Source organism: Betta splendens, chromosome 10 (assembly GCF_900634795.4).
Source record: "Betta splendens chromosome 10, fBetSpl5.4, whole genome shotgun sequence".
NCBI classification, from domain to species: domain Eukaryota; kingdom Metazoa; phylum Chordata; class Actinopteri; order Anabantiformes; family Osphronemidae; genus Betta; species Betta splendens.
This window is the reverse complement of record NC_040890.2, coordinates 8,330,743-8,358,109: the sequence shown is the minus strand read 5'-3', so window position 1 is coordinate 8,358,109 and position 27,367 is coordinate 8,330,743. Positions and strand designations below refer to the sequence as shown.

Here is a 27,367-nt window from a genome sequence, read left to right as displayed (position 1 = left end):
ATTCACCTTTAATGACTACTGCTCTGAATGAGAGTGGTTTCCCTGTGAGATTCTCCGCAGGTCAGTGCAAAAGAGACAGAGAAGAGTAAAAGCAGACTGGAAGAGCGATCCCTAAAAGGCTGAACACTGGACAGTTTAAAGAGGAAGTTTTAAGCGTCTCTAATTGAAATGAGGTGAACCTGCTGAGAGGAGACTTTACAAGATGCTGTTCTTTAATAAACTGTTACCTGGATAGATGTTAGGATGTTTTACCAAGGGAAGCCAATCACGTCCAGCTGTGATGTGTTTCCTGCAATTAGCACAGGTTCCATTAGGCTGAAATTAACTTTAATTGCCTATGAATCTTTCAAAGATTTCTATCAGGCATTAACCAAGCAGATCAAATTAAATGTGATGGGCAGTCATCAAGCCAGATAACAATTAATAACAATTAACAATTATGATGATTTCATTTATATTACCTTACCAGGAATCATAATGACTTTGGTTCCAGTTTGAAATGTGTTAGTTTAGGGGAAATTTCAGAAATGTTCTATTATAAAAACTTTGTAGCATTCATTCACTGAGGTTCATTTGCAGATTTCACTGTTCAGAAATTGACTGTGACTAGACTTGAAACAGATGCAATCAATAACTTGTTAATTAAAGATAAAGGAGCTGAACTAAATTCAATTTTGTGAATATGTTCATCTCGGTTAGTTTGTATGAGTGTGGGCCCGTATGTGTCTAGAAACTCCAACTGTTCTGGTAAAACTACACATCAGGGCAAGAGACCACTGAGCTTTTACTGTACACACACATCTGGTCTAAAAACCTGACCCATGTGAGAAGGGAACGAATGAGGTCGGCTCCAGCTTTGTGATGGGAGAGCAGAATAACAATCAAACTCAGCTAAAATTCTTTCTGATGAAACCTGACTTGGCTGTTAAACCACCAGACACCACTGCATTACATCTCTGATTTTCAGCACAGTGGTGACAGCACCGTGATTTTGGGATTTTTGTCCTGGATGGAATGTGAAGCTAAATATGGGGAGGCCCTGAAGGAATCCACACAGGCTCAGCATTGTAATTGCTGCCAGAATTGCAGATATTAACTGCTGACTTTTTATATGTTATAGTATAGAAAATGATTCCAATATGTTGTCATTTTGTCTGTTTTGTAAAGTGCTCTCAGTGTAAATAAAGTTACCTAACAGGTGCATGCTGCACGTCTTTCTATGCACAGCTCAGTCACAGATCTTATGAACCCTACTCCCACCATCGTTCACCTCAGTGTGTTTAATGTGCTGTACTGGATGTTGCTATTACTGGTTAGGATGTGGCTGTTTACTTCACAGTGAGCGCTGCCCTGATTATGTAGCTTCTGTGCAGCATGATCACCTAAACCTGATTACTGTTCATGAGAAAATGATTGTAACAGGAAACCAATCTTGACATCTCACTGTCGATAACGTACGGCTGAATCGACTGCTTTTTAAGTCTATTCAACTATATTAAGAATAATGACTTTTTACTTTTTAAAGACTTGGCATTAAATGCCAGCTTGTATTTTCCTTTTATTTTACATGGCCGAGTTACTGGGGATAATGATATAATTCATACATAAATAAATGATTTAAAAAATTTGTTTTTGTTACAGCCTAAAAAACAGCGACCTGTTACCTTGTGAAACTGCTCTTCAGGTCTAAGAACGGCGCCTATATTTTAAAATCAGGTCTTATTAAAGGTTAAAGGTCAGTGTTTCTATATGTTCGTTGCTCATGCTTTGGATATTCTTCATTTCTAACAAGAAATACAAAACACAAAGGCACATATTCACTACAAAGTGTATTACAATGTTAATAAAACTTTAAAACTTTAACAGTGTGATTAATGGTGGCCATGCACTTACCAAAAAGGACCACAGGGGGGCAAACGTGTTTCACAAGCGATTTATATTCTGTACTGAGGAGGTGCAAATAACAACTGAATTAACTGTGTGGCCAGTTGTCTAACTACGTGTAAGAGAACAGTACTGCTTTTACTTCTTGCCACTTCCCGTGTGACGCTCGCTGATCAGCACCATGGACAGAGACACAGCACAGTTCAGCACCGTGGACAGAGACAAATCACGCTTCAGAACCATGGACAAAGACACAGCAGAGTTCAGAACCACGGACAGAGACACAGCTCGTTCAGCACCATGGACAGAACCTGACCCGCTACTGAAGGATCTTGATTCGCTCCTCAAGGCTGGGAAAATATAAATTAGTTATGGCCCACAATGTTTACTATATTATATCACTGATGGATGATGAACAATTACTACCCTGGTAGTTGTTTACACTACAATCTTAGAAACCCATAGGAAGAAAACATTTTTAGTTTCTTTTTGGACTGGGCTACAACACGGAAGTTGACTGTACAAACATATGTATTTTCTAGATGCTATCTAGTCAGGGCACAGGAACTGTAAAGGCCACATGCATTGCAGGTCTGCCCACTCCCTGACATGATGAGACAGGACAGGTCAAGTCAAAGAGATGTAACTACAGAATGTGGGCTTTCCTCATACTGGAGGGGGTGGCAGGGAAAGAAGGACGATTTTTCAATCTTGCCCACTACATGTAGGATGGCGTCACTAGACATACGTCAGAGGGGTAAAAAGGGAGGGGCGGTACTTAAGCATTTGTCCAGGGTGTAAATCGGCTCAGTGAAACGTGGGAAAACGTGTAATATCCAACGACAGCAGCTCTAATGCGATTTAGTGATCGGTCTTGTCCTGCCCGGCTCTACTGGAGGGAAATTGATCTGAGGTCATCCTCTACTCTGATTGGTTGAGGCCCTTCACTGCAGTCGAGCTCGTGACCGCATAGCGTTGAATTTTAATTAAAACAGTAATCGATTACTTGTTTTTTCTCATATTTAACGTACAGCATAGAGCTGCTAATCTATTTATATCACTATCACTAAACATATTGTTTATGGATTTTATAAATCATTTTTTCAGAGACTGCCGTCTTAAATTTATCAATTAACTCTACTTGTTGTACCCAGGCGTAATACACCACAGCTGGCGACTTCATGCTTAATCAGCTCAACCCCCTCTTACATAAAATTGTTCGGCCAATGCAGTTGTAAGCGTGGCAGTACCGGCACATTACATTTATTAGTGATGGGTGGATTTAGGCACCTTCCACCTCTGGAGCGACACATCTGCTGGTAGCTGCTGCCTGACACATTGGGGAGTGTAAAAATCACTGAAACACAATTAATGGGAAATGCCAAAAAAATAAAGGCGCAGCAAATTTTAAGACGGTCACACAGGGCAGAAAGATGGTTGCGTAAATGAAAGACAGTAGCAGCACATGACGAGGTTCCCGTTAGATCCAAAATGGAGTCTGCGCGGACCCGTCAAAAGTTATCTGTGCCGTGTTTTAATTCATAAAACCTCACGTGAAAGAAGAAATAAATATTCTCGCGCCGCTCGATTAAACGCAATGTTGCGGGACCGTCCCCCGGTCCAGCACCACCCCGGCATCCGGGCTTAGCAACGATAAATCTAATTTCCGCCACACTGGAAGATCTTTCAACATGGACAGCGGGGAAAGCTCCTGCGATTTAAAAAAAATGGGGGCAGGATGACGTGGTGTAGGATGATTTCCTTTGCTTCACCAGTTGACATCTGGGGTGTGATCAATAGCTTACTGGATGGAGAGAGAGAGAGAGAGAGAGAGAGTGGAGGGGAGGGGAGGGGGTGAGGGACGTGATAGTCTTAGCCGTACTGTGAAGGGGGCCGTCCCTGTTGGTGGAGATCAGCCCGAGGAAGGCCCACCTAGTCATCATTTGTGGAGATATCACCCATTTAGACGATAGTTTGACTCCACTGCGTGACTGAATCATAAGGACAAGTCGAAGGCACTTTGAAGGTAACGTTCGATCGTTTCATTGCTCCTTCGCCGTTCCGTGGTCGCTGTTTTACGCGCATAGAGGTCACCACCATTTGAGGACCGTGCACGAGCGTCGTCGTTTGAACGCTCTGGTTTGCACCGTGTGTTGGATATTTTCCAGCCGTGTCCTTCCGTTCCGGACGCGGCGATGCTCCGACGATTTGTTCTGACTGGACGCGCGCACACACACACAAGTATGCGAAGGGAGGATTCCGGTCAAACACGTACGCAGACGTGAGAAATGGTCGACATCGGAGATGCATGAAGTCGTGTAGGCTTGACCTGCGGCGCCCGCGTTTGGACTGAAGGTTTGGAATTCACGCTCAGACCGCAGCTTGGTCCCATATTAACGCCTTATATCTCATAAAACGCCTTTACTCGCGTGTGATGATCTCATCCACACGACTCCACGTTAAAGCCTCAGCGCGTGTATTTATCACAGAGCGTCGTGCTTTACTCCCCCTCCTCCCAAGCACCGTTAGGCACAGCCACATATGACACCTTCTAACACAAGACGCTTCCCTGTCCCTTATAAAAAAGGCCTGCGCTTCTCCCCAGGCGCCATCCCGTCATCCTGCTGCCAGTGACAGCAGCATTTCACGCGAGTAATAATTAATGAGCGCCTCCACAATTAACCATTTCATTGACATCTTTTGGCCTTTAATATTTCATGCATTGTCGAGGATGTGAAATGAGGTTGAACGCATGAGTGAACAGTGGGCTTTTACTACAGCCTGATGGCTGAGCTGCATCTGCCAGGATCCGCCACAGGGGGCGCTGTTGCCCTCTTTCTCGCTGATGTGCTGTATGTTCTTGGGTTAAACTCAAATCCAGAGAGCTTTGAAGAAATGTATAATGTATGAAACGCTGCGCGTCCGCATTATGGAGCCTAACGTGTCTCCAGCTGAAAACGCATGTGGACACAGTGACGGCGATGGGGCCTGACAGCACTATGGTGCGTCTCTCTTCACAGTAGCTCGGCCAAGATGGACGTGTTCATGAAGGGTTTGTCTAAAGCGAAAGAGGGCATGGCTGTGGCTGCAGAGAAGACCAAGGAGGGAGTCGCAGTTGCAGCTGAAAAGACCAAGGAAGGAGTGATGTTCGTAGGTAAGATGATCACACATCTCTGTAGTTACACTTACGCATGTTAGTGTTGGCACAGAGCATGAAATATCTTATTTCTCATGCAGTGTTCCTGAGTATTATTAAAATAATTGAATGACTACTGTATAATATTAGCCTGAAAATAAAAGAGTTTTGCATCACCTGCACATAGACACATTTATGTAGGCTGCTGTTTGGATGCTGACCTCCCTGTTCGGTGAAATCATTACAGCTCCATGGTTCGTTTATCGAATCTAAATGTGCAATGTAACATAAAAGTGGCAGCTGAATGCACCCATGTGGAGAACTCAGCCTGGTGTATTACACAACAGCAGAAGTAATTTAATTAATCCATCAGCCTGTCAGCTGATCAATATACTTTTACTTATGCAGGCGAATGCAGTATACGACTAATGCGCCGGTTCACCTTTCATATCGATCTATTATTTACGCCTCAGATTACGAGTGCTTGAGAAATGGAGGCAGTGGGGATGGGGAGTTATTTTAAGGCCCGCGCGATGTGAGACTCTGAATGTGCTCGTGCCCAACTGGACCGGGCTACCGGCGGCCGAGGGGGGACGGGGTGCGGGGGGAGGGGGCAGCTCTCGCCACATGGCCACGCATTCGACGGCCGCCTGCAGGCCTCGCTCAGGTCTGGTCTGTCTCAGGGACCTGGAATCTGATTAGAGCGCGCGGGTCGCGATTTCAAAGTTTATTAGTACTGTAAAGACGTGCTCTGCTTTCACCGGCACGCTCCATTTTACCTGTTTTACGTCGTTTAGGGAAATCGAAAAATGGCCTGAGAGCAAAATGAAAATTTCCTTAAGATTAGATTGGAAAAGTTCTGCCTAACCCGTAACGGTGGTGTTCCACTTTATTTAATGAGTGTCTTTGGGGCTTTGACTCCTGTGGAGCTGCTCGTTCCAGTCCTGGCCCTGATTCTGTGCTGCTGTGCCTTGGATCGCACGACAACGCGCAGACCGCTCCCTGTTAGATTCGTCCGCCGTGAGACAGATCTCACTCCATATTCAGCCTCCTGTCACTCATCAGCCAGCGTTGTGCCTCCGTTTTACCTGTTGTAAAGAAGGAGAAGGCGCCTACGGTACAGTACACACTCGGTGGCTGCGTGCGCTGCTCGCTGAGCACGGCGATGCCCTAAAAAGCTGTGCATGATTTGCTCGGGCCCCCGTGGAGGAGGGGTGAGCGGCCTCTGATAGGTCTGCCTCCTGACAGTTGCTGCAGCTGCAGACCGCCTACCCAGCTGAGCTGAGAAAGGCACGGAGCGGCACTGAGGAACCCTAGTTGTACTTAATGCTGTAACACGTCAAAGCAGATTAAGTCATCGAGCATTTCTCTACTAGAACTGGGTATTTGTTGCTAGATGATACGAATCATCCAATCATATCATTATATTTCATTTGTTGTCAAATTTAATCTATTTCTACTTTCAATTAGAAACATTGGAAGATTGGAGCAAGCAGTTCTATTCAATTAATTCTGCTTGTATATGCGATTTTCAACCGTACTGTATTGTATGTATTCTACTGTAGATGTGCAGGTAGCTGCTGCCTACAGTAAATGGAGGCCTCTCTGAATGTATGCGCCGCCGCTTTGAGGCTTCGCCTTTTGTGGAGACGCCGTTTTTTTGCTCTTCTGTTGGCTTTTAAAGGCCCTCGGGGACGAGTGAGCCATGTGACTGCTGCACAGTGAAGAGGACGACGGGCTCTGAGTTATCGGGAGCAGTGGGCAGCGAGTGGATTGTAGCTCCATGGAGTACAGTGTAGATGGATGCGCGCTGCCAAAGGCCACGGCATTAAACAACACCGCGGCTGTGGCTCCGAGAGCCGAGATGGGAACAGTCAGCTAATCTGGTGTTGTGCTACTTATACGAAAACTAATTGGTGACAGGTTGTTGCGGTTGCATTTCAGAGTTTAACACTTGAGGCATTGCAACGGGAGACGAGAGCAATATATCACTGAATGAGTACAGCCTGTAGATTCATTCACATAATGAGACTCAGAAACGCTGCATTTTTGCTTCACAAACTCCAAATACTCTGATATTCAGCATTTGATGCATGTCACTCTAGTCAAGGTGGCTGATATTAGTTTTTTATTTACACACACGAGCGTAACAATGCTAACGGCTGGTGTTTTCTTGTCTGCTCAGGTAGCAAGGCCAAAGACAGCGTGGGCACAGGTGAGTTTCAGTCGAACCCTGACATTAACACTGCTGAAGTAAAGAGCTTGCTTTCATTACAGTGACAGGATTTTTACTGCTGAGTGTGAAACGTGGAAGCTCATTACAGTAAACGCACAGTGTCTGTGTGTCGCTCCAGATGTGCGAGTGCTCATTAGGCGCCACAATGAATTGGGAAACAACGGCGGGCCAGGATTGAATCCGCAGCTATAATGTTACGTGTGTTTGTCTGCAGTGGCTGAGAAGACCACTGGAGCCATGGGGAACATCGTTGCAGCCACAGGCCTGGTGAAGAAGGACGAGTTCCCCTCTGACATGAACGTATGTACTGTCCATGGCTACAGTCACCATCAGCCCATCAGCACGTTTGCTCTGCGCTGTTTCACCACGGGCGTCTGAGCGTGTGACTGATAACACAGTAAATGAGCTGTGCTGTTCTGCTCAGAGGCCAGTTGTGACATCATCAAAACCACTGTTTTCACTGGACGAGTTGCAGTTGTTATCTATTAAAGCCAAATTATTAGATCTGCCACTTAAATTGCACACAAGTAACAAAATGGCTACAAAAGCCCGACTGGTACCGACTGGTACCGACTGGTACCGACTGTACGTGGCAGCGATGCAGCCGCTCGCCGTCATGTTTGCGCACGTGCTTGGGAACGAGTGATGGAGGAAAACGAAACCAGTGTTCCGGATCCAAGGCTTACTAACAGTTGGCAGCTCCTCGTGGGTTGTGTTCATTAGGGCCTGGACGGGATCGTGGCTGCCGCAGAGCCAGATTCAGATGGCAGAGAAAAAACACTGGCTGACGAAAGGCCGCCAGTCTGTATTTTATATGTTTCCTTCCAACGTCGTCGGCATTAAAGCACAAAACTGCGCTTAGGTTTGGTTTTTGATTATAATTAAGGAAGCTAATGGTTGTTTAGGATGACAAATGGCGGTTCCACACAGTCTGTGCTATTTATAACGAGCGTCTTCAGCCAGTGTGAGTGTTGTGGTGCCTATAAATGACCCGCAGAGCTATCAGCTCTCTCCCACGTCGGCCATTTTTCTTGCCCGCCGCCCTCGACGGACGTCTGCTAATGTCATGTCCTCTGTCTCCACACCACATCACTCTGGTCCGGAGAGATGTGAGCGGAGAGGTGGAACCGACGCGCCGGTTCCGCCGACATAAAACATGGAATAATCAATTTGCTGAGCAGCCACGCTGGGAGATTTAAATGATACACTGACACAGACTGTTTTCCTCCGGAGTAATTTGCCTTAAATGGCCCATTCACACTCCGTCAGCGTGTTGACGTTTCGTCTATCTCTGTCAGACTGTCAGGGAAACAAGGAGGTCCTCGCTCTGTCCTAAGCCTTCATCCCTCAGAGTTGGAGCCTCTCCACTGACTGGCTAATCTAGTAAAGCTGACAGCCTGCTCCAATACGCTTCTCAAAGGCACGATCCCAGTGATAAAACTACTCATTTCAGCTCTTTGACAACACGCTGTTGACATAATTATCACGTGATACAATATTTTTGACCCAGTTTCTGCTTATACTGGATTAAATGTCCACTTTGTTTAACTCCTGCCAAACCCCTAAATGAACAAAATGCTACATTTAGCTTTCAGATTATTACTAAAATTTACAATAAAAGAAAATGTTGTGTCAAATATTGTTGTTGATGCATACAGTAAGTGTCTGCTGGATTCAAACCCATAAGATCCTCCACGTTTAGTATTTTAATAATCAGACAAACAGTAATTTTCATGTTAGCGTCTTCTCAGGCCGCGATAAGTCTGATTGGATGCGTCTATGGTGGTTTCCCATTGTGTGGCGTTTGAGGCCATGCTAATCGTGTCACTAGGCTTACGGCGATATCAGCAGCCTGATACAGTGCACAGGATTATGGCCTCTTCTTCTCTGACCTAATTGACTTGATTAGTGCTGGGTTTAAAAATAAATGTGCGCTGACACACTCGCTTTGGTTTCAGTGCGTGGACATAGAGGCCCAGCAGGTGCAGCGTTGATGGAGAACTGCTCTTTACAAAAACTGGATTTAGTATGTTTACGCCTGCTGTCGTTAAGGCTCACAGGATCATTTCAACTGATGTTGCTTGTATATTGTGTGTGTGTAGATTACACATGTATATATGATGATGATGCTTGAGATAAAGAACAGTGAAAACATTTTAGTTTGCATGAATTTGGTCATTGGGCCAAATTGCAGCTGTTAGCAGCTGCAGCAGGAACCTTGTCTGTAATAATGTATTAAAGAAGATGACTTATATGTATAATGATATATCTATATAGATCCACAACCTCTGGCCTGGGGCAAAGTCAAGAATTGAATGAGGAAAAAAATTCAATCCCATCGACTACTGTTTTAGTTCTTTTTTTGAGTGTTTCTGTTTTCGGTGACTCACTCTGTTTCTCCTTCTGCAGCCTGAGGAGTATGGGCAGGAGGCCATGGAGGGCCAGGGAGAGGCAATGCTGGAGCCAGAAGGGGAGACATATGATGAGTCCCAGGTAATCGACCTACACAACACAAGGCACATACGACATGTTTGAACGAGGTTAGGATTGAGCTCCATGTTTTTATGGCATCTAGCTTTGAACTCCAGTGCAGGGAGAGGTCTGGTCGCTGGCTTCCAGTAGCCGGGGGCTCCTCAGTATTCACCTGCTGTGCGTGATTGTACACTTCAGCTGTATTGCTCTTCAGCAGCACCCAGCGATTGCCCTCTGCTCCTGTCCCACACAAACACTCCAGTTCATGTTAAGGCAATTCTTCTCTCTGGTTATGGAAACAAAGGCCTTAAAAGCCAATTACCACATAGCGAGCGCAGGGGAATATAGCACCACCTACACTGGGCATTGTGTGTGTGTGTGTGTGTGTGTGTGTGTGTGTGTGTGTGTGTGTGTGTGTGTGTGTGTGTGTGTGTGTGTGTGTGTGTGTGTGTGTGTGTGTGTGTGTGTGTGTGTGTGTGTGTGTGTGTGTGTGTGGAGGAAGGATGCGAGTCTGACACAGATGGTTATTTTTGGAATTTTTATCAGGGGAGGCACAAACTGTGCAGAGCCCAATACTTTGAACATTATATTTTAAATAGCGTATGTGTGTAAAGTGCCAATGATATTGAAATGATTCTAATAGCATGTAATATGGTGAGCAGCACTACACAGGTTATGAATTTGCCCAGAAACCTGGTGAATATTAAAGGCTTAAGATTCAGTAGGAGACTTTGCATGATCTCTAATAATGTTCCCTTTATTCAGTGCATTTGGTGGGATTTTCTTTTTATTCCTACTTATGGCCTCCATCAGTGGATTATTGCATTGAGCGGCCAAAGGAATAAAGTGGAGATATCCCTGAGATGCGAATTAAAAGTGAATTTCTGGAGCTTCCATCATCCATTTCCTCCTCCATCTCTCCCCGCTCGTCCTCCGCATCTCTTTCCCCTCCCCCATCCCTTTGCCACACCAACGACGCGCGAGCTCTGTGTGAATGGGTGTGGTGATGACGCTCTCTGCCCCGGTGCATTGTGGGTAATGTCAGGTTCTCCCTGCATTGCTGTAAATATGGAGTCTGAGTTGCACAGGGAGGGATTTGAAGATTTAAAAAATATCCTCCCACTCACTTTTCTGCGTACATTGAATGTGAGAGTAAAAACACATGATGCTTCTGGGAAGGCTGTGCTGTTATGATTTAGTTTTTATGATCATGCAAGAGGAGGAGGCGTGTGCACGGTTGCAAGGATGCTGGGAATGTACTCACGACATGTCCTTGAAGCTGGAATAGGCTTGTGCTGCCCTCTGCTGGCAGCAGAGAGAAACTCATCCAGAGGAGCTCAACTGTGGAGTGACATCATCACTTTCACTGTTATGTGCCAGCAGATACTCCATATTATGTGTAAACAGATTTAAGTTAAAAAGAGAAATCCTAATGTCTGTTTGAAGCAGACACGGCCTTGCCTGTCTCTTAAAATCTGTTCTTGTTCTTCCCAGGAGAGCCAGGACTACGAGCCTGAGGCGTAAGAGCATCAGTCCCAGACACCATCTAACCAGCAGCACAATAATATTTGTAACAATAAAACGGACAAATGCTGAAACTATTACAATTACACCCCTGTTGCAAAAAAAAACAACAAAAAAGACAAGCATTCCCACTGAAAATGTTCTTCCTTCGAGACAAATCTTTTATTATATATTGTAAATGTCATGTTATTAATGTAATGTGTTGGGTGTAAGTATTTATTGAAGTGTAGGATTTGTCCTCGCGGTCTCATTTCCTTGATTCCCTCCCAATGAAATGAGACCTGAGCCAGGGCTTGTGACTTTGTACTTATGTGTATCTGTATTTAGACATGTGCAATAGATGTTCACCATCTTCCAGTGAGACGCTGGGAGTGGAAAAAATAAATATGTCCGGTTGCAAGCAGATATGAATACAATAATATCCTCTTCAGTGTCGACAATGCCTGTTTGTGTTTTCTTTTTCTCCTTTTCGTTTTTTTGTTTTTGTTTTTTTTTTGCATTTCTTTGAATCAAACTTAATTTGAAAATTTTTAAAGTAAGTATGTTTTTTACATTGTACCTTTACAGTTGCTTGTGAAATCATTCCAGTAAACTATCCGTTAGAAATGGACAGAGTGTACCTGTTTTTGTGTGCGTGTGTTTGTGCGTACTGAAGATTTTAACAAGTTAAATCAAGTCAATATATTATGTCTTGAGATCATAATGGTTGTCATATCAATATGTGCTTTCAATTGCAGGACTTGTCAGTATAAAGGTTTATGTGTTAAGCCAGACATACACATCCTCTGTAAATAAAAAGTAAAAAAAGACACTATTTGTTACTGTTGTGTGATAATGTTTGCGACAGCGATGTTAGGTTTGAAACCACATGACAAGTTTAGTTTTTTTGCATGTTTACCCGTTTGCCCCAGTGTGTGTGTGTGTGTGGGGGGGGGGGGGGGGGGGGGGGGGGGGTGCATGGAGGGGTTTGACTGCAGGACGAGTACAATCTGCTGACCAAGCTCTCGCTGCCGCCGGGATGCCGGTGTGATCACGCCTCTGTGAGCGGGTTTTGTCTGGGTTAATCCGCCCGGAACGCGCCGGCTCGCTGGGCGTCTGCCCCCGAACACAGGGTATTAAACCGCCTCCGCCGCCGCTGGCGGCTCAGACGGGTGCGTGGGACGAAGACGGGAGCCATGGCCTCGTTCAAGAAGTCCTTCGAGAGCCTGAAAGGCACGGGCCACTCGGCCGCGAAAGGAGTCACAGACTCTGCAGGTACACGTGCGCAGCAGTGGGACGAGGGCGCGTGTGTGTGGTGGACAGAATAAAACGCCGTGGCGGTTCCACAGGGAGTTACTCGTCTGTCTCTGTCCCTGTGTCTCCAGTGCAGGCAGCTCAGGAAGCTGTGCAGCAGGTGGCAGACTCCTCCAAAGAAACAGCCAACATAGGTAAAAGTGCACAGCCCCACTGTCTTTGGAGCATTGTGATGTAATAGTGAATATATTACAGCATTTTGCAGAGAAAGCCTTGAAACACGCTGCCAGGCGTAAATACGCGTCTCATAAATATCACGTATGATCCATAAAAAAGTCAGCTGAATGTCTCCGTTCCACTTTCATCAGCCTAAAGGTGACCGTTGGCTAACATGAGTCTCTTCTTCCCCACTCTGACTCGCCGAAGCTGCTCAGGAAGCCGGCAGGCAGTCGCAGGCGGTCATAGGGAAAGCTGCGGAGAAGGCCACGGACACCATCAAGGAGTTCGGACAGAAACTGGAGAGCAAGTGATCCCCTGGAACTGGATCCAACTGGTCCGATATGATCATCCACACCTTATAGACAAGTAATGATTATGGGAAGGATGGATGTAGGCATTGGAAAAAATTATATGTATCATGTATCTCCACACAACTAACATTCCAAAGTCTAAATAGTTTTTTTTTTATTTCCTCTGATATTTTTCCATTTGTGTTATGGACTTTATTATGTGTCATTATTGGGAAATAAAGGCAGATACTAACTTTCTCCTGCTTGTGGCGACGTGGTGCCAGCGGAGTAGGGATGACACTTGTTAGTAGCTGCAGAAACACTGTGTCTGCGGCGCAGCCTGTCATGAAGTGCGCTCATCGATGAATCACCGCGGTCGTTATTACCAACACATTGCTGACAAGATGGCCTTCGGCGGGGCGGGCGGCTCCCGACGCGAGCGCCGTCGGAGGCTCCCTCCGCGCATCGCACTACGGCGGTTGCTAGGCAACAGGGCTCGGTGGCGGCGCGGGGATTGGCGGAGACCTTTGAATTAGCGCGTGCGGGCACACGGTGTCCTGGCCGAGCACGCGGCCCACCGCTACAGCGGAACCCGAGGAAGGGACGCTCCTCGAGGGTCCGAGCGGCGTCCGAGCGCTTCCTCGTCCCGCACGAGCGCAGGCAAAAGGTGTCGAAGGCGCTGGTTTACAAGTGTTTGTTTTGTGTGGGAGGCTGAGCTCTGCTTCCTCCAGGCTCCTTCAGCTGCAGCCCCGTGCTGTCTTTCATGTACTGTACAGTTGCAGCAGTTACACAACTTCCCAGGTTCCTCTCACCACCTCCTGCATTATGACAATCTGCCTCCGTTAACGAGCTTTATTCATCCTCTCTGCATGTGTTTTGCTGCCGTTGGCCTCCACAGACAATCTGCTGCCCTTCTATTAAGACGTGAACCCCCTCCTTTGCTCTCTCTCATCATTGTCGCGCACGTTTCTCCAGCCGTCACGCGTCCACAGGTTCATCTGTCCGCACACACGTCGCCAGCGTGTTGCCATGAGCGGCTGCAGTTAATTACTACGTTTTTACTGAGGATTCGAGAGCCGAGCAGAGATTTTGTCATTGCATTACCACTCGCTGCCAGAACCCGACCGTGGTTTCCAGGGAAACTGGAAATGTGAGGCTTTTCAGCAGACACAGCCGCGGCTTAAAGAGCGACGATTGCCCAAGATAGATTCTTCTGGAGACAAACCTGTAGCGGCTGCAATCAGTATCAATCAGCATGGGAGACGTACAGACAGATGTGGGGGTTCGGGTTCGGTGCTGAGATTTACAACGCTTGACCCAAATCCAGGAAAGAGTTATGGACAGACTTCATTCTGACGTGAACTGCTGAGGTATGTCTCTCACTCGCGATGCTCTCGTTCCCCACATTTTGTTCTTTCGTGTTTGTTTTCACAGTTGTATTTTTATGCTGCATTCATGCGCATGCCTCAGCTTTAACGTGATTAGGGACCAAAGCAGAACAGAAATATTAGATGTGGATTTAGTTTCAAGGCAGCAAGAGCTGATAAGATTTGTGAATTCCTGAATTATAATAATAGTATATACTGAACCCCAGACTGCTGTTGTGCTACAATATTTCGGAATATTTTCCTTTAAATGGCTGCAATGATGTAACAAGTCAGTGTTTGCACACTTGACATGAATATCAAATGACCAGGCTATCGTTCTGCCTTCCACTGCTGCTGTTTGCTAAACTACAAATTGAGCAAAACAAGTGTGTCTCCGTTGTGCTGTTCCCCGCAGGTACTTGTTCCACTTTAACGCGGACGCGTGATGGGAAGTCTTAAGGACGAGATGAGAGAAAACCACCAGCTTTGTGGGAAGACGGATGATGGAGAGCGTCCAGGCGGCTCCGATGGCAGCGCGATAAACGCGAGTCGGGGGCCGGCAGCCGAAGAGGAGAGTCGGCCAAAAGTGCACGTGAACGCCAGCTGCGTTGATGGGGAGACAGGTCCCGAGTCCAAAGAGCCTCCGGGATCGGGTTCTGACACCGACTTTACACAAGTCGACGCCACACGTCCGACACGGGAAGCCGAAGCAGCCGGAGTAGCTTTACGAAACCACGGGACAACCTCCGAGGAGCTGCAGAGTGCTGGAGACCGGAAGGGGGCGACGGGCGGAGAAAAGGTGGTCGAGAGCATCGCGGTGCCGGTGCCGCCGGCTGCAGACCCCTCCGGCCCCCGCTCCCCCGACCTGCGCTCCCCAGCCCCCCACGGGCAGCACCACGTGCGCACGCAGGTGAGCCTGGAGGTGGTGCAGTGCCGCTCGGCCGCCACCAGCCCCATGACGCCCCCCGAGGGCGCCGGCTCCTTCTTCTTCCCCTGCTCCTTCGGGGCGTCCGCGGGGGCCGGCGCCGGCACCCAGGACGCCGAGCTGCAGGCGGGCCGGCGGGTGGAGCTCTGCTCCGTGGCCACGTCCCCCATGACCCCGAAGACGCCGTCGGCCTCGGCGTTCCCCGAGCTCACTGGGAGAGAGGTGCCGCAGAAGGTGAGGAGCGGGGGGGAGCGGGGGGAGGGGTCCGCCAGCCGCCCGGCTGATGCCCTGATGGAGCCACGGGTCACTGTGGAGGAGAGTAATCAGCCCTGCAAGAGGATGGGGAGCATGGAGCAAGACATCACCATTCTGGTGACCCAGTATGGGACCAATGAGGAGGGGGAGGCGGAGAAGGAGGAATCTATTCGTCCCATTGAGCCAGAAATGGTCAAGATAGATGAGTGCGAGGAACCCAAGCAGGAAGGGAAGGAAACTGCCCAAGAGCCACAAAACGCGGCTGAAGGTTCGTCTCTTCTGGCGAGCGAGCGATCGGTGGCCACTACAGACAATACGGACGCGACGAAGCCTCCCGTGCCTGAATCTCCCGCCCCCTTCGGCTGCCACAACATCCGCACGCAGGTGAGCCTGGAGGTGGTGCAGTGTCAGTCCGTGGCCACCAGCCCCATGACGCCCCCCGGGGGGGACCAGGCCTTCTGCTTCCCCGGCTCCTTCGGGACCAGGGACGCGGAGCTGCAGGTGGGTCAGCAGGTGGAGTGTCGCTCCGTCGCCACGGCGCCCATGACCCCGAGGACGCCGACCGCCCCCTGCTTCCCCGAGATCAGGAAGGAGGTCAGCGTGGAGGAGAAGATAGAGGAGGAGGAGGAGGAAGGGGAGAGAAAGGAGGAGGCAGCGGAGGAGGCAGCGGAGGACACCAAGGAGGAAACAGCCAGCAAGGAGGAAGGAGAGGACAAAGGCGAGGAGCCGGTGCAGGAGGTGAGCTGGGACGACAAAGGGATGACGTGGGAGGTGTACGGGGCGGTGGTGGAGGTGTCGGTGCTGGGCTCGGCCATCCAGAAGCACCTGGAGAAGCAGGTGAAGAAGCAGAAGCGGCAGCCGTCCATGCCGCCCCCGCCGCCCCTCACGCCCTCCGCCACGCCGCTCAGCCCGGACTCCGCCCCGGGGGCGGCGGGCTCCGGCAGGGGCGCGGCCGGGAAGAGGGGGGAGCGGGAGGGCAAGGCGCGGCGACACCGACGGAACCCCTTCCGCCTCCTGATGGAGAACGTGCAGCAGCCGCACTGCTGCTCCAGAGCCCACACCACCGAGTGACGGGCACGAGCGACGGCTGACGCGCGCGGCCGCGACGGGGCGCCTTCACGGGCATGGCATCCTCGCGCGGGACAACAAGCACAAGGTTTGATACACAACCTGACAGTCTGATTTTTTTTTTTTTGTTTACTATTCTTCTTTTTCACAAATGTCCTGAAAGTTCTCACTCGGACACACACGCAGCTCCATGGACTCCGCGTTTGGTAGAACGAGGGTGACACATCAGCACCGCCGGTAGCGCTTCCTCACCACTCCGCCGTCCACTGACTCATTTCAGCTGTTGCTTTTTTTAATGCACCTCAGACGTTATGAAACCATGGCAACGAGCACAATACCTTCTCCTGGTCGCCGGCGCGCGCACCCCGTGCTAAGCCGAGGGGGGCGACAGCGGAGCGACGCCAGTTTGAATTGATATTAACGTTGCGTTAGTGCAGGTGTGTGTGCGTCGTATGATCTGCTTTTAGATTTGGCACCTGTTTTTGACTCATTTGTGTGGTGTAAAAAAGAAGAATGTACAAGCACAATCAAGATCATTTAAAAAAAAAAAGTAACTTCATTATTATATTCTGTCATTATTTCCCGTATTTAAACGCCACAAGATGTGAATTATGTGATGAAACTTCTTTTAAACGTGTTTCCTTTCAGTGTTATTACAGTGATCTTAGTGTTCATCAAGTCCACATTTGAGAAAAGTACTTTTATTTACAGATTGCACTTGTGATACATTCATTGAGTAGACGTCGCTAGACAGTGAAATCCTCCGCTTGTTTCAAGCTGCATGAGCTTTTATTTCAGCAACATGTATCTGCCAATGTGTAGAACCCAAATCAGAGATGAGCCCTTTAGGCTGAAGAGCGATAAATAAGAATTTTAATCATACACTAATTTTATGCAATATTCTTCTTTCTCTTTTCTAGTAGCATCAGCTGCAACGAAACTGATCATTGTATGTTAACTTATAATACAGTTGATTTCAACAAAATAAAGTGATTCTCACACGCAACAAGCAACTTCTTTCTGCGCTTCTCCGTGGATTTTGAACACGTTTATATGTAGTTTAGGTGATGTTTACCTAAAGAACACAGTCTTTTTTGTATACCTGTATAGTAAATACGCTTACATGTTGATTCAGTGAGTGTGATGCCAGAAAAGGCCTGTTTCGTCACAGGTCTGTGGTGCTAAAAGCGGGGTTGCTGAAAACCATGCGTGGGCTGTCCCTCTTCTCCCCCCGCTGGGCCAGCGCTGCACCCAGAGGCTCGATGTACCCCAGCGGCCCCCCGTCCCGCTCATCTTCATCCTCATCCTCATCCTCCTCCCGAATAATCTTCTAATGAGGGAATATGTAGGTGTTACAACGAGTTCACGTTCTATTAACAACTTGAAATGCTGGTTGTTAATCTCACCATAATAGGGCTCGTGTCCTTTTCATAGGTGTTCATGTCTTCGCTGTAGTCCAGGGAGTTGAGGCTTGAGTGGGAAAAACAAAGAGCGTCGTAATCCGAGCGTGCACTCGCCCTGCGCTTGGCTTCGGCTCCGCCTGGAGCTATCAATAGACGGTGGAGACGTTAGCGTTAGGGAGGCCGCGCTCACCTGACTTTGTCGCCGTCCGAGTCGTCCTCGTCCAGCACCATGGCTGAGTCGATGTTGAGGTTGAGCACGGGATTAGCGCTGGCAGGAGGCAACGACACACAGACTCAGGCTCAAATAAGCCCCGCTTACTATGGATTCAGTTCAGACGTTGTTGTTGCAGATGTCCTCACCCCTCCATTGTGTACTTGTTGGTTCCAGGGACCACGGCACCACTTTTCTGGTTGTCAGAGCCCATCATGGATGCAGTGTTCATGGCTTTGGCTGCTTTCAGCTTCCTCTTGTAGCTGTAGGGCATCAGAGCAGATTTGATGATATTCCACCGGTCCTGTTTTTGTAGATTGACTCTTTTACATCTTTTGCCCTCACCTTCTGCGGCTGCACATCAGTGACGTGAGGAGGATTGCCAGCACGACGACGAGACCGGCCACGATCCCCAGCAGGACGTACTTCACGGTGTCTACGGGCGTATCTACTGTAGGAACCTTCCCCTATAAACAAAGCACGACCTCTGTCTCACTTCACCGTAACACTTAAACTAAACAAAGACACTGCATGTAACACACAGATATAAACCTGAAGACATCATTATTAAATTAAATCATCATTAATTCAAAAAGCTTTAGACACAGTGGATGCTATAATTAAACTGCAAACATCTGTGAGAAACAGACTTTCCTCATTTGTGTCCAACTGTGTATATTTCAACGGCTTATTTATTTTTTAATTATCTTAATCATTCCTAAGTAAAGTAAAAGACTTCTGGGTTTACAAATTGAACTACTCCAGTTATTATGGTGCTGCTTCTCTTCTCATGATTAAGTATGTGAGACTCAGGTGCATAAACAGTCACTGAAATGAATTTATACCTGCTGGGTTGACTAATACGGTATAAGATGGCCGGCTTGTACTTACAACGTTGCTGAGGCCGAGTTCTAACAGGCTGAGGTAATAGTCACTATCAGACAGGATCTTCTCCAGTTCAATAGAGGTAAGAGCCGTCCCGTTGGGATAAACGAAGTACGTCACCATGAGGGTGGTGGCTGTATTCCTGGGAGGACACAATGAAGCTGAATCAGCACATTTAGGCGTCTGAATAAAAATCTAGAATCTGTGTCGCTGAAATCACATACTATCATCATCAAATCCATTTTTTCACAGACACACTGACGCCACCTAGTGGTGACACTTGCCTTGACGCTTGAGCAGAGTCAGGACTGATGGAGACAACGATCACGTCAGCTCTGGTGGCCGTTTTGAGCATCCTGTAAACAAAATATTACTCCTACACGTGAAACAGGACCAATTATGTTAACACAACTAAGATTTAACAAATGCTTCAAAAACACTGCAGCTCTTTATCATCCAGCTTAAACTGCTAATACTTCACTACTGCCCATCCAATAAATCCAGACAGAGCAGCCTGACAAACGCCCACCTTTCGATTTCTGCTTGATTTCTTTTCACCTCCTCTACAGTTTTTGTAAACTGAAGTTCAACCTTATATGATTCATCAACGGTAAAAATCTGCAGCACAGAGAGGAGAGAGGCGTTAGCACACAGTTGACAAAGAAGCAACGCTGGCTGTCAGCTGTGTGATGGGAGGTGCCCACCTCCAGCACGATGCTCCTGGACAGACCGCCGGCATCAGATGCAGCTACTGTGACCAGATACTTCCCTTTCAGAGTCAGGTCAAGCTTCTCCGTGGTTCTGTGCAACGACAGAGGAGCAATGAAACAATCACTTTGCGTCCTCGTCTCTTAAATCACTTTTGCTTGTTTGTTTTTAGGCCGTTGTCCCGGTAGGGCAAAAGTACAGCAGTAAAAGCAGCAGTAAAAGCACTCACTGGATGATTCCAACATAAATGTCCTTCTGCTGTGTGGTGACGGCCTCAAACAGATCCCTCATGTTGCTTATTTGATTGTTGGTGTCCATGAATTTGACGTCTGCTACCTTAAAGTCAATCTGTGCATTTATACCAGAGTCTCGATCCGTAGCCTGGGAGCAGCAGGACACAAGCGTGAGCGTGTGGACGCGGCGTCACAGAGCGGAAGCGTCAGCTGTGTGGTTTCTCTTTCTACTCACAGCGACTGTTGCGACCGAGGTTCCTTTGCTTGCGCCTTCTGACACCACCACTGAAGCAGAAAGGACGGAAATCCTTGTTAAAGGCACAGAATGTCACGTGATCGCTGATTGGGGATGAGGTGGTTTAAAAATGAATGAGAAATGAATTTCCACACTTGACAATTTGCAACTTTCAGTTGGAAAAGTAAAAGAACAAACCAGCATCTCCACTTTGGACGAAACAGTGTGAACTCAGACACCCACTCACCGAGCACAGCGTTCGAGGGGATGAACTCTGGAGGATTGTCGTTGATGTCTTCAATGTTGATCACCATGTTTCCTAAAACAGATTAGAAGAGAACCATTGCACTGACGTGTGTGTGTGTTTGAGTGTGTGTGGTGCTGGATTTGCTGCTTTTACTGCGTCACTATTACATTGACATTTGATCATCATCTGTAAATGACACTAACCTGTTGAGGCACTAATGTTGGATCCTTTCTCTGTGGCCACATCCACCACCCACGCCTCCACCACCGCCTGGTCACACTCCTCGTAGTCCACGATGACGTCTGGATTGACGGCGACCTCCCCTGTTGAACTGAGGATGAACCAGTCGCAGTCGGTCAAGGAGCCGTTGCACCTGCATTTGATGGACTCCTGCTGGTACACCAGCGAGTGGCTTCCGTCTTTGTCGTGCCCTATGAAAGCCCCGATCACATCAGTGACGGTGGTGTTCTCCTTCACAGTCACGGGCTTCGACGGCAGGAACTCGGGCCTCTCGTCGTTCACGTCGACCACCTCCACCTCCACGGTCGCCTCGGACTTCCTCTCCAGATCATCGGCCTCTACCAGGAGTGTGAAGCTCTCGTGGCCGCCCTCATAGTCCAGCGCGATGTCCCGGTCTACGGTGATGGTTCCCTGGTAAACTCCATTCACTGAAGACGAGCGGATGGCGAAGAGGCCGAAACTCGCCTCGATGTTAAAAGAAATTCGGTTGAACTCTGGCATTTGGTCCAGATCCTGGGCGTAAACAGAACCCACGTATGCACCTGATTCCAACAGAAAGATGCGATTAAAAACCAGTCCGATGGTTATGAACACTTGAGAGGTCAAAGTCACATACGAACCTTTTTCTGCTTCTTTAACCCGAAATTTGTAAACGGAGGCGTTAAACTGTGGTGTGTTGTCATTAATATCCTGTGATGGATAGAAAAGGAAACCGAAGTCAGGTTTCTGTATCATGAAGCAAACCATAGCTGGTTCTGGCTGTCCTCAATAAGTGAGCCCGCTTTGTGATGCCACTCAATGCAAGTCCCAGGAGCAGCTTCAGTAACAGCACGCTTCCATAAGCCTAATTCTTACCTCTATGGTGATAATAACTGTGACTACAGAGTCCAGCGGGGGGGTGCCCTTGTCAGTTGCAGTTATCTCCAGCTCAACCCTCCCGTTCAGATCTGGGTTCAGAGCCTCACGGTCCAGTTCCCCTGAGTTGGTCAACACCCCTGTGTCGGGGTCGATGGTGAAGTTATTGCTGTACTTGCCCGGCAGGACTCCATACACGATTTTGCTGTTATCTGTCTCGGGATCGTCAGCGTCTGTAGCCTGATGAGGAACATGCTTAGTAATCATCATCATGTCACGGAGTATTCGCTGTAATGCCGCCGGTACCTGTATAGTTTCTGTAAGCCGTTCACCCTCCTTCACAAAGAACTGGTAGGGGTCTCTGTTAAAGACGGGACGCTGGTCATTGATGTCGGTCAGGGTGATCTCCAGCACTGTGGTCCCGGGCTTCCCGTCGGTGTCTTTGGCCTGCAGCGTTGCCGAATACAGAGACCTGATCTCACGATCCAACAGATCTGGGTTTTTGACGTAAACTGTGCCCGACTGCGGCTCCACGTCAAAATACTGTTTTCTGAGGACACAAAGTGGCGTTTAGCCTCACAAGAGGAACTCCCATCAGTCAGAATAGCAAACAGCAGAGTTTGGTCCAAGGGCGGACGTACATGCTTTCTGGAAGAAGAGTGTAGACGAGCTGGTCTTGATCCATCGTGTCAGGATCCTCTGCCTGGTGGACAACAAAACAGTGTAGGTTCTGACTCACCGTGGTTTTCATGTTTGAAACGTAGAAGGGAGAAAAGCTCAGAACCTACAGTGATGGTGGCCAATACTGTCCCTTCAGGCGAGTGCTCAGCCACCTTCAACCTATATGTGTCCATTGGAAAAATGGGGCTGTTGTCGTTAGTGTCTTTGATGTTTATAGTAACTGTAGCAGTGGAGCGGTACCTTGCGTTCCCTTGATCTATAGCAATGACCTGCACCAAAGCAGAAGCACAGACGAACCCCTTAGTCAGGTACAGCGCTTTAAAATTCACTAATATGATCTTAAAAAGTCATTAATCATCTCAGACTCGTGGCCGATTTGTTACTTTTCTTACTTGTAATATCATTTGCTGGATTTTTTCATAGTCCAGTATTTGTGGCTGCTTTATCAGGAGCTGAACAATGCTCCTGGACACTGCAATCGTGGAAGGCTCCACAGAGAAGACATTCTTGTACTCTCCCTCCAGGATTAGATTGGTGCCAGCGATCTGGGAGAACCCGTTGAATGAGCGTGGCTGTTTATTGTGACGTTCTCATCATCTCGTAGGCGTTTTTCTCACCTTGTCCAGATCTATGACAGTCATGCCGAGGGAAATAATCCCAGGGAGCTGCTCCGGGACTTCTACCGCGAAGTCGCTGGCCTTCACACAGGAGTCGTCACATTTGTAAAACTCCGGGGGGTTGTCGTTGACGTCGATGATGTCGATCAGCACGGTGGCGGTGGCGCTGGCTCTGACCCCCGTGACGTCCACGTTGGTTTCAGTGGCCTGAAGCAGAAGCGAATGGAGAAAGGTACTTCATACCTCCCAGTTATTTAAAGTTTAACAAAATAATATTATTATAATTTTAATAAGATTATTATTTCCATTTAATACAAATATCACAAGGAATGAAGTGGGCTTTTTCTTATTTTTTATAGCTACTCAGAACTAGGCTAACCTTACAAACAAGCCAGACGAATGAAGTGTACCTTTACAACCAGGGTAACATTATCCCCAATAACTTCTCTGTCTATGGCTGCTGCTACAGATATGACGCCACTCTCACTTGAGATTGTAAACAGGCCTTCTACCGTTGAACCTGTCAAACAAAAATAAAAAAAGGATTTCAATACTCCCAGATTGCCATTAGAAAGAGAATAGATTTAGCTTCTTCGGGATGTTGAGCCTTACTTTCAATGCTATAGGTGATGGGATCATTAACACCTGTGTCCTGGTCGAAGGCGCTGACTTCAGAAACAGACTGGCCCTGTCAAAGAAGACAATTCCTCTGGGTCACAAACGTTGTCGTTTGTACGGTCGTTGTAAAGCGCTAATTTACCTCTTATTTACACGAGTCAGGTTAAACACAGCACTTACTAAGGGAGAATTCTCCTCCACTTTTCCTGTGTATTTATCGTTGGTGAACTTTGGGTCCATGTCCGGCACGTCCACAACAGTAACAATAGAAAAAGCCACAGCTGAGTTGTACTTGATTTCATCATAATAACACTTGCCTCCACCATCCTGTTAAGACACATACGGACAAAATTAAATATTGTTTTTGTTAAATTATATCAATAAACACCAATTAGTTCTAGTTCTCCAATCTTTTATATAATTAAAGTAAAAGATGGTTTTATAAAAGGTTTTATACTTACAGTTGCATTAATCTTCAGTCGGTAGGAATTTCCCAGGTTATTATAATTCAGATTCCCATTTAATTTGACTTCACCTGTGTTGCTTCCAATGGTAAACAGGTTGGACCCAGCACTGGGAATTACCTAAAAACAATCATGTTGTCATTGACACTTTGATAAAGTTTGATACATAACATGATGATAACACAATGTTACTGAATGAATTCACTGAAGCGTCTTACTTGGTCAATGTTGTACTTAATCACACGAGCGAGTGACGTGTCGTCATCTGTGGCTTGTGCCGTGAACAGAGTCGCACCCACAGCAGTGTTCTGATGAGACACATGGAAAAGAATGGATCAGTACTTTGTCTTCACTGTCAAGTATTGCTGTATGTACATCAACATAGCTAACTGTACTATGTTTGACTCACTTCCAGAACATTAACATCATAGGAAGCGGGCTCAAATACGGGTTTGTTGTCGTTGGCATCTAACAGGATTATAGTTAACTGTCCAGGTGTCTGAAATACATTGATAAGCAAATAACATGACAATAACACACTGATATAAGTAAAAAAAAGTCAGATTAACACTAACTTGAATGTTACTTACATCATTGGGGCCGTCAGAAACAATTACGCCAAGGTCCATTACCTCGTCAGTCTACACATTAAAAGCCACATTAATCCATAAAACATTACACAAACACCTGATGTGGTCTATGGCACCATACTGTACCTCTCTGTTTAGCTGCTTACTGACTGTCACCTGCCCAGTGGAGCTAATTACATTGAAGTAAGCGCGATTGTCACCAGTGAGTGAAAAAGTCATTGGGTCACCATCTGGGTCATTTGCCTCTATCGTAAATGCCAGTGCGCCTATGGAAGCAATGAGTAAAGCATGTATGAATATGTGCTCCATTAAAACAGTTTCACTGTTATATCAAATAACACACGTGCAGTTACCTATGGGAGTGTCTTCACACACGTTGTACACCGGTTTGGTGATGACTGGACCAGTATTTGCTGTGGAAGCACAGTATTGCACCCTATTATTCAAGGGGTTAGTGAAGTACTTCATTGTTATATTAAGGAGAAATACAGACATAGATGCTCACCATTAGTTAAGCTGATAAGGCACAACAGCAGCAGACTTCCTGTGAGACCCTCCATGTCTGTAAATGAGAAGATAGACAAGTTTTCACTGTAAGATTATTAGTTTTAAAGTTTTGGTCAAGACCATTTAAGGAGGTCAAATTGTGGCAGATACAATTTTTGGATGTTTTATAGACACAATGAATCTCTGCTCAAGGAGAGAAGCAGGAAATCGAAAATGTTTGCCACCAACTTCATTATATAAAGTGAATTTATTATTTAAACTATTAAATTTGTTGCTAGAAACCACATTTTCAAATGATTTGGGAGGCACACAGGGCATCGACTTCTATGTGTTAATATTTAACAGTTTATGGTATATTTGGCCACGCCTGCATGTTCATAGCAGATGAATACACCTGCCATGAAGTGTTGTAGGTTTCATTTACAGAGAGGGCTTTTATCCCTACCATTTACTGTAACTTAAAGCTAGAAATAGACCAGAAGAGAAGCGATGGTAGACCTACAATATGTAAAATCATGTTTGAAAAAGCTATTTAGAACAAACACGAGTCATAGTTGACATCAAAACATTTCATTAAAAATCACATGAAGAATTGTGATGTATGGCTGCACTTTTGCTTCATACTAAAGTTGAAAGTAAAATAAAAGTAAAATAAGTTTTAGTTAAAGTTAAACAAAAACTAATAATAAATAATGTTTGACTATATTCAAGAAATCACAAATCTCAAAAATGTATTTAAATTAAGAAAAAGTTTAGGAGATTGTCCTTCAATGGTTTAAGAAGGCCAGAATTAAAATAGATGAATCATTATAAGATTTACAGCAAGAACGTATCAATGTTAATTACTCAATGTAGAAACAACCACTGTAGCACCTGCACTATTGCTCTTTGGCTTGTGATAATAAATTATTTGAAAATGACAAAATTATATTTCACACACTACTTTTACTCTACAACAGTTACTGTTACTGTTTTTAGGTTTTATAATAGAAATCAGGTGCAGGGCTAGAACAAAGCTACTGGCTTTGTACAACATACCCATAATATATGGCAAAAACTACAGTCCTATGTAAAGCCCTCAAAACTATACATCTGAGTCCCTTCTCATTAAAAAAAGGTAACTATTCTCTTTAAAAAGGCAGCATCAGCATCAAACTTATAGAAACTTTATAACTTTATATTTAGTTTTACAAATCATAAAAGAGATTAATATGAGGCATATACTGTAAACATTTACTATTGTTGTGCTAAAACATCATGAAAATGTATGTTGTAATCAATCAAAGTATATCAAACTGATTTTTGCCTGGTTTCTTAGCACCAGTTTTTATGACATCTGATCCGAAACAGCAAACCATACTTCCTGCATTCAATGTTATTTACATTTACATTTAGGCAAAGAATTATACTTGATCAGTCACTATAAAATAGGAAAAATCCAGCAGCAGCTACACTTACCGGATGACACTCACAGGGAAGCTTCGCAGTTACGAACGTCCAGATGAGACCTTTGGCTCCTTCCCCTCCTAGTGATGAGTGTGTCACAGTTGTAAATATAAATCATTAACGCATATGCACAAGAAACTGCCAATTGCAAATAACCATCAAAACGCACACAGAGCAAAAGCAGGCAAGGACATCTTCCTAAAACTGAATAGTCAAAGACATAAACCATGCAGGAGCAGCTATGGTTTTTCTCCCACACATGACTCCACTGTCGCCGTGACGGCCTGGTTAGTGATGAGAGGCAGGCTCCGTGTGACGACCGCCTCACTTCATCAAAGGCTGGCCAGCCCTGCCACCAGGAATACTTGGCACTGTGTCATATTGGGTCTCCCATGTCCAAACCCGAACCGTACGGGCTTGTGAACCGGCCTTTTGTTTGAATGGCTGCCTCTGTTGTCATGGCAACCACCGCAGTCCGTCTGCTATCATTGAGAAAACCCAGTTTGACCAGGGCCCCTGTTTAAAACGCCTCATTAGAACCAGAGAACACAGAGCCACGCACCTCTCTAATGAACTCTCCCCCCACTCCACAGCCGGCCTGCACTCCCAATTAATGGGCATCACACAAAGGATTTGTTTTCCTGCAGCGCTGGCTTCATTCACAATCATTTGCCTCAAAACAAAAGCAGCGATGTATGGTCGTACTTACGGTCAGCAGCACTTTGAGCCAAATGATACGACCATGGGTGACTATTCATCAAGGTCACAATGTTAATTTCCTGTGTTAGCTTGTTAGCATTTATTTATTAGAATCAAAT

At 46.5% G+C, this 27,367-nt stretch overlaps 3 protein-coding genes across 5 annotated transcripts; 2 read left to right on the top strand and 1 right to left on the bottom strand.

Annotated features, from left to right (window-relative positions):
• Nucleotides 1-3,748: 3,748 nt before the first annotated feature.
• sncb (synuclein, beta) lies at nt 3,749-12,061 on the top strand. Of its 2 annotated transcripts, none has more exons than XM_029165738.2 (6): nt 3,749-3,910; nt 4,905-5,038; nt 7,206-7,235; nt 7,471-7,556; nt 9,666-9,749; nt 11,223-12,061. In XM_029165738.2, exons 2-6 carry the CDS (start codon nt 4,918-4,920, stop codon nt 11,250-11,252), a joined length of 351 nt encoding a protein of 116 aa, XP_029021571.1. In that variant the 5' UTR covers nt 3,749-3,910; nt 4,905-4,917; the 3' UTR covers nt 11,253-12,061. The 2 variants fall into 2 exon arrangements, with proteins under 2 accessions (XP_029021571.1, XP_029021572.1); XM_029165739.2 differs by having other exon boundaries at nt 3,751-3,910; nt 4,908-5,038.
• Nucleotides 12,062-13,832: 1,771 nt separating this feature from the next.
• LOC114864730 (G protein-regulated inducer of neurite outgrowth 1) lies at nt 13,833-17,618 on the top strand. The gene is made up of 2 exons (XM_029165675.3): nt 13,833-14,364; nt 14,777-17,618. The coding sequence occupies exon 2, from the start codon at nt 14,807-14,809 to the stop codon at nt 16,610-16,612; it is 1,806 nt and encodes a 601-aa protein (XP_029021508.1). The 5' UTR covers nt 13,833-14,364; nt 14,777-14,806; the 3' UTR covers nt 16,613-17,618.
• Nucleotides 17,619-17,755: 137 nt separating this feature from the next.
• On the bottom strand, nt 17,756-26,875 carry cdhr2 (cadherin related family member 2). Of its 2 annotated transcripts, none has more exons than XM_029165633.3 (32): nt 26,719-26,875; nt 26,562-26,629; nt 25,102-25,158; nt 24,950-25,009; nt 24,723-24,862; nt 24,597-24,647; nt 24,416-24,505; nt 24,225-24,314; nt 24,004-24,126; nt 23,723-23,869; nt 23,537-23,612; nt 23,335-23,444; nt 22,925-23,131; nt 22,700-22,852; nt 22,415-22,576; nt 22,268-22,329; nt 21,933-22,176; nt 21,627-21,866; nt 21,392-21,461; nt 20,735-21,313; nt 20,532-20,603; nt 20,285-20,334; nt 20,046-20,197; nt 19,813-19,909; nt 19,638-19,726; nt 19,393-19,464; nt 19,115-19,250; nt 18,569-18,690; nt 18,373-18,486; nt 18,203-18,280; nt 18,016-18,079; nt 17,756-17,939 (listed from the first exon to the last, which is right to left on the bottom strand). In XM_029165633.3, the coding sequence occupies exons 3-32, from the start codon at nt 25,154-25,156 to the stop codon at nt 17,775-17,777; spliced, it is 3,870 nt and encodes a 1,289-aa protein (XP_029021466.1). In that variant the 5' UTR covers nt 25,157-25,158; nt 26,562-26,629; nt 26,719-26,875; the 3' UTR covers nt 17,756-17,774. The 2 variants fall into 2 exon arrangements, with proteins under 2 accessions (XP_029021466.1, XP_029021467.1); XM_029165634.3 differs by having other exon boundaries at nt 24,950-25,032; nt 26,719-26,873.
• Between the last annotated feature and the right edge of the window lie 492 nt (nt 26,876-27,367).

Coding starts and splice junctions, on each gene's coding strand:
- sncb (XM_029165738.2), top strand. CDS start 4,918: ATGGACGTGTTCATGAAGGGTTTGTCTAAAGCGAAAGAGGGCATGGCT. Junction 5,039..7,205: donor GGAAGGAGTGATGTTCGTAG/GTAAGATGATCA, acceptor TTGTCTGCTCAG/GTAGCAAGGCCAAAGACAGC. Junction 7,557..9,665: donor AGTTCCCCTCTGACATGAAC/GTATGTACTGTC, acceptor CTCCTTCTGCAG/CCTGAGGAGTATGGGCAGGA.
- LOC114864730 (XM_029165675.3), top strand. CDS start 14,807: ATGGGAAGTCTTAAGGACGAGATGAGAGAAAACCACCAGCTTTGTGGG.
- cdhr2 (XM_029165633.3), bottom strand. CDS start 25,156: ATGGAGGGTCTCACAGGAAGTCTGCTGCTGTTGTGCCTTATCAGCTTA. Junction 24,127..24,224: donor TTAAGTACAACATTGACCAA/GTAAGACGCTTC, acceptor GATTGTTTTTAG/GTAATTCCCAGTGCTGGGTC. Junction 18,487..18,568: donor CTGATGTGCAGCCGCAGAAG/GTGAGGGCAAAA, acceptor GATGCCCTACAG/CTACAAGAGGAAGCTGAAAG.